General features: G+C 49.1%; 1 protein-coding gene across 2 annotated transcripts; it reads left to right on the top strand.

The window, feature by feature from the left end:
- The first annotated feature begins 647 nt into the window (after window positions 1-647).
- LOC103738549 (collagen alpha-1(XXII) chain-like) lies at window positions 648-4,570 on the top strand. 2 transcript variants are annotated; one of them, XM_008838578.2, is made up of 3 exons: window positions 648-825; window positions 2,871-2,948; window positions 4,229-4,570. In XM_008838578.2, the coding sequence occupies exons 1-3, from the start codon at window positions 669-671 to the stop codon at window positions 4,414-4,416; spliced, it is 423 nt and encodes a 140-aa protein (XP_008836800.2). In that variant the 5' UTR covers window positions 648-668; the 3' UTR covers window positions 4,417-4,570. The 2 variants fall into 2 exon arrangements, 1 of the variants encoding a protein (XP_008836800.2); XR_607447.2 differs by lacking the exon at window positions 648-825 and adding an exon at window positions 2,414-2,442.
- Window positions 4,571-6,074: the final 1,504 nt, after the last annotated feature.

Raw genomic sequence — 6,074 nt, 5'->3', positions numbered from 1 at the left:
CATGGCAATTGCCACACCAACGTTGCTCCTGGTAGTGTCGCTACTGCTGTCATCCCTCCTCCCAACAAGGCCGCGGCTCCCCTCCTGCTCTTCTCTACCAGCCCTACTAATACTCATTTTGCATTCTGTGGAGCTGCTCCTGCCAGTCCTGACTTGGCCCCTCCTGCTGCAGCTGCTGCTGTGGCCACTGTGTGGCCCACAGGAGCCCTGCCTCTGGGCCTTTTGCAGTTGGTCCTATCGCTGTGCCAGCCGCCCTGTCTCCTGGATACTCACTGGGGGCCAGGCAGGGTTTTCCCTCGTTAGATCCGTACTTTAGTGGGGGATTATTATTTCCTTGCTTCTCTCTCGTAGAAATGAAGCAAGAGGGAGAGGTCAGATGGATTGGCCAAGTTCACTGGCCTTCCACGTCCCACCAAGGTAGCCAGGCCCCATAGGCAGGGATGGCCACTGCCTGAGTCACCTTGTGTCCACAGGCAGAAGTTCATGGACTGGAGCTGTCCCTCTGCTGTCTTCTAGCGATGTGGTGTATGCATTGCTTATATCCCTGGGTTTTCATCCCCTCCACTTCCGGCTTGCAAGGAGCCGCTCTGCCTTGTCCTATCGCCATTCTTCATGAACTGTCTCATGTTTTCCTGTCCATAGCCAAACTCGCCTACCTCCTGGCCCAGATGCCCCCAGCACATATGAAGTCCTCTCAAGGCAGACCTGGGCCCCCAGGACCCCCGGGAAAAGATGGGCTTCCAGGCCAGGCAGGCCCCATGGGTGAGCCAGGCCGGCCTGGCCAGGGGGGTCTGGAAGGACCCTCTGGACCAATAGGCCCCAAAGGTGAGTGGATGCGGAAGAGGCTGGCGAGAGCTGAGCGGGAACTGGGGTGGGGTGCGTGCCTGGTGGAGAATTATTCATTCTGTCCTACCCAGCAGCTTGGTAACACTGAATGTTGGCATCCTGTAATTTTCTCATACATTCAAGATTTTCGTACTTGACAGTTTTGCAAAAATTATACTTCTGCTAGGGCGAGTGAATCCATTTCTTCTTCCTCTCCTGCTTCTTCTCAGTCTCCCTTGCTCAAGTTTTAGGGTGATCCAAATGTTTTTCTCTCTCCCACCCAGTTTAGATATGATTGCAGAATATGACATTTCATCTACAGGCAATGGAGATTAAATGCCAGCTTTAAAATCTGACAAAGTGACTTTGAGCTGTGGCTAAAAATGGCTGCTGAATGCCCAGCTTTCAGGCAGGGTGGTCTATCTGATCACCAGAGCTCTGGATCATAGGAGGGCTGTCATCCACGGGGTGGGGCCTGTCCCAGGGAAGCCCTCCACATGGCAAGCTGCTCAGGATGCTGTCTTCCTGCAGCCAGGCAGGCAGGAAGGACATGGGAGGGTCTGATACCATACTCCCTGGTCTGGAATTAACTCTAATGGCTAGACCTATGAGTTTATTTTCATGACCTTGAGCTAGAGACATGGATGACCCTAACATCGATCTCTTCTGATTGTCCATGTCCTTACTGTTCATTCATTCATTCCCTGTGATAATTCTCTTTCTTGAAAGGCATTTTTTAAAATTTGTGCGTCTTTGTTCTGTCTACATTAGTTCATAAAACAAAACATGAAAAATGATTGTCCATGGGAAAGCATGATTTATAGAAGACATTGGATGATGTCAGAATACTGCCCAAATGTAAAAATCGACACAATAAATAGGAGTGCCCTAAAGTTCCCAGGAACCTGAAGACTTTTTAAATTTAGATTATAGAAAATCTGTGATATTATAGGATGTATTTTGGAAGGAACACAGCAAAAGTACAAATAATAAAAAGATGAGAGAGAGAGAGAGTAAAAAGAAAGCGAGAGAGTGAGAGAGCAAGAGAGGGAAAGAGAGAGAGGGAGAGAGCAAGAGCGAAAGAGAGCAAGAGAGACAGTGAGACAGAGAGGTTGACTTGCACGCCCCATGGGTTGGGGCACACTGTCTCTGCTCCCATGGTGGTGATGCATCCGTTGGCAGTGGTTGTGATGGCTGTGCTGTGGTTCTGGCTGCGGGAATAGCATAGCAGTAGATTGCGTATCACCAGGGTTTTCAGTGTGGTAGTCACAGAGTATGATCAGCTGGGTTCCTCCTTCAAATCTGCACACTCTTACTTGTATGCATCTCAGCTGTCCTCCCAGAAGGAATGCTCTGTCCTTGAGTATGTACCATGTGTTCCTGCTTATTCCTAGGGTGGTATGTACCGCCCTCTGGATCTGCTGGAGCATTCCTTCGACTCTGTCCCAGCTGTCTTGGTCTACTTCTATCTCCCCGAGACGAGAGCTGGATGTTATTGCCGTATTAGCCACGTCACCTAATGTGTGGAATTCATTTCTCAGTCTTGCTCCTTCTTCCTGAAGCTTCCAATAAAATGAGAAGACAGGACAGCGTGTCCGTGCCTGAGGGCATGCTGCTGTGCGTGAGAGACCATTGTGGGTATATGTGTTTGGTTGCCTGTGGTCGAGTGAGCATAAATGTGTGTGCTATGCATTTGTTACTATGCGAGAAAATGTAGATTTGTGTATGTTGGTGGGTAGATATGCATTTGAGTGAATGCTTGTATGTAAATGTGTGTATTTGAGCATGTATTCAAGAGCTAGTATCTGTTTATTTTGGTGTTTACATGTACATATTCTGAGTGTGATTATGTACTTGAGTATGTGTGTCTGTGAAAGAGTGTGTGTGTGATGGCAGCATATTGTGCAGAGGGAGTGTGTGAGCAAGTCTGTTTTGAACGCAGTGCCTCTGTGGTACTGGCTTCACCTGCATGTCTGTGGGTCAGGACTCCCTCTCTGATCTCATTATGGGTCTCCACTACTCAAGATGCATGTTCTTCCTATCAGGTGAGCGAGGAGCCAAAGGTGATCCAGGTGCATCTGGAGTTGGCCTCCGAGGAGAGATGGGCCCCCCTGGAATCCCAGGTAGGAAGCGTCTGGGATCTCAGGGCTGGGCAGACATCCACCAAGGAAGGGACGGCACACAGCTGTGTGCATGTCTGTGGGTGGAAGAAAGGCTGGGCTCAGCTGAACAGAAATGATCAGTCTTTCTAAAATTGAACCTGTTGAGGTAATCCTTATGAGCCAAAAGTCACAGTGACTAATTTGCTTTTCAATATAACAAGAAGGAAGGATTTTGATATTCTGAGCATAAATGATAAATATCTGAGGTGGGACATATGCTAATTGCTGTGACTTGATCATTGCATGTTGTATACACGTCCTGAAAAAAAGGCATATTGTACCACACAGATATGCAGAATTATTACTTTCCAATTAAAAATGATAAATGACCAAATATACTGAGAAATGATTCTGTGGAAGAGGGGGACTCACATGGGTTAAATAAGTCCAGGAACGTTGGAAACACATCCTCCTTTAGGACTTCCCTGCTGCATGTTAACCTCAATAGTAAGAAATCCTATGGGAAAAATTTTATTCGTCTTGTTCAGCTACACATTTCCCAAACTCACTTGAACGTGAACTCCTTCTTTTGTTCTCTTTACACACTCGTTCTCAGAATATGCCTGGGGAATCTGAGCCAGTGGGTAGGTGTTTAGCCCCCCACCCCCGCCCTGTGACTGAGGGGTTCTGAGATTGTGGGAGTGTTATTTCTGAAACCAAAAAATAGCTGGGAAAATGGTGGCCAGGTGGCATTGTGCCTAGTGGCTGTTTGGAAGATCTGGAACACAGCGGTTGTCATGTTGGGAGGGGAAGTGTGGGCGCAGAAGAACCTCGGAATGCAGGGGTTCATGTGGGAAGGCTGAAGTGGTGTAGACAGTTTGGACTGTAGAATGCCATTGGGTGTCCTGCAAGGACAGGAGCATCAGGGCCCAGGCTCAGTCCCCAGGGCTTGTTTTGGGTGTCCACTCTGAATTATGTAGCTGCTGGAACCTGGAATCCTGGTCTCTTATCCGACTTGAATACAGAGCATGCAGCCTTGGCCGGCTCTTGCCTGTCTGTCTGTCTTGGGGTGGCTGGATTTCTGTCCTCATGCTTGCCAAGGTGCTGCTGGGCCTGTTGGTCCTGTGAGCCATTCTCTCACTCAGTCTGGAGAGCCCAGGCAGGGGCTGTTCTCTCTGAGGATACATCACATCTCAGGTTCATATCAAGTGGGCACATTGAGCATGGGGCTCACTTGTTTTTGGAAATGAGCCTATTCCTGGCTGTGAACTAACTTCTGTTTCTTGTGCTTCCTGGGCCAGGTCAACCCGGGGAACCTGGCTATGCTAAAGATGGACTCCCAGGGAGCCCTGGGCCGCAAGGGGAGACAGGACCAGCTGGACATCCTGGCCCTCCAGGCCCGCCCGGCCCTCCTGGCCAGTGTGACCCATCCCAGTGTGCTTATTTTGCCAGCCTTGCTGCCAGGCCAAGTAATGTGAAGGGCCCATAGAAGATTCTAGAAAATCACAAGACTATGGTGGATTTCTGAAACTTGAAGTCGGAGCCCAGTGGGAAGCTGGATGCCTTGATTCACTTCCAACCCGTCTTCTTTTTCCTTTGCCTCTCGCTTCCTCTTCTTCTCTTCCTTCCCTGCCTGTCCATCCTTCCCCCCAACATTCCTTCCTCCCCTTTTTCCTCCCTCCCTCCCTCCCTCCCTCCCTCCTTCCTTTTTTTATTTTCTTGAGAGACCTCAAAATTACTAAAACCAAAAGAAACTGCCGGTTAGTCAGGTTATCATCAATTATACTGTTGTTTATTGTTATTTCATAGGGTGATGATTCTGGGTTTTCCCTCTTCCCCTGAGCTGAGAGAGCTTCCTTTTGGACAGGGGTTGGTTTCCAGGCTCAGCTCCCATCAGCACCAGCTGAAGAATGGCTGCCAATTCTGTTGAAACTCTTGGTGCTATGCAGCCTGAGCAGATGCTTGCCGAATTTACCTCTTTCCTGGAAATGAAACTTTAAGAAATGGCGCCTGTGAGCCTCGGTCCTCAGCTGTGCCTGGAGACGGCTCAGGGAGTAGCAACCTAAAATTGTCACCTTCCAGGAGATGCTTGCAGTAGGAAGAGGAGGAATCTGCAGACAGAGATGCTCTGACCTCTGGGACAGAGTGCCTATCCAGACAGCAGAATCCGCCCTGAGAGGTGGGCGCCCTCCGAGCTTCAAGCTACCGGAAGCAAAATGATGTCACAAGGGAGGGTTGGCAGTAACTTGGTGGCAACTTGTGTCTGTTCCATAGATGGGAAAGCTGGGGTAACGAAGCATTCTGGGGTGTGACTTTTCTCCTAAGCCGCACTTGGACTCTTTCCTGTTCCTATTGTTAATTTCAATTGTGTGGATTGTAAAATAGGGTTGTCTGGTGGCTGCTTGTCTTTCTTGATGAGTGGCTCATCACAGCAGACTTGGGTAATCTGTAACAGTCATATCATGTGTGAGTGTGTGTGAACAACGTGCACAGCTGAACAGGTGTTCAATAAATGTGTCTCTTTCCCTGTGACTCTTGGTTATTTCATTTCCCTTCTCCCGTCCCTCCTGGAACCCCCTGAGCACCTAATGAGTCTTGAAACTACAGCAGTTGGTGCATTTGTTCAGCTGCATGTGGGATGAACATGTGTGGAATGGCCCTGGCCCAGGGCAGTTCATCTCCACGCCCTTCGTGGATACACTCCTGTGCTTCGCCTGCTGGAAAGGAACCCTCTCATTGTCTAAGAATCACAGTGGCAGGAGCCTATTGCAAATAGAAAGGTAGACCGCAGTGGGCTGTACCCTACTGTATTAGTTACAGTTTGGGTTCTGTGATAAAACACCATGGCCATGTCTTGTGGAGAGTTTATTTTGACTTATGGGTCTGTAGGGAGAGTCCATAATGGTGGGGGAGGGACAGCAGCAGGTAAACATAGCTCCTGGAGGACAGACATGGTGGTAAGGTGCTGCAAGCTCCCATCCTCGATAGTAGACACAAGGAGAAAGAACAGGAAGTAGGACAAGCTTATGAACTCTCAAAGCCCGCTCTCCCAGTGACGTCCTTCCTCCAGCAAGGCTATACCTCTTAAAGGTTCTGCAACCTCCTGAAACAGTACCACCAACTGGGGACCAGGTGTTCAAAGACATG

The sequence above is a fragment of the Nannospalax galili genome, unplaced genomic scaffold, assembly GCF_000622305.1.
Source record: "Nannospalax galili isolate Female #2095 unplaced genomic scaffold, S.galili_v1.0 scaffold919, whole genome shotgun sequence".
NCBI classification, from domain to species: Eukaryota; Metazoa; Chordata; class Mammalia; order Rodentia; family Spalacidae; genus Nannospalax; species Nannospalax galili.
This window is presented reverse-complemented; position numbering and strand designations above follow the sequence as displayed.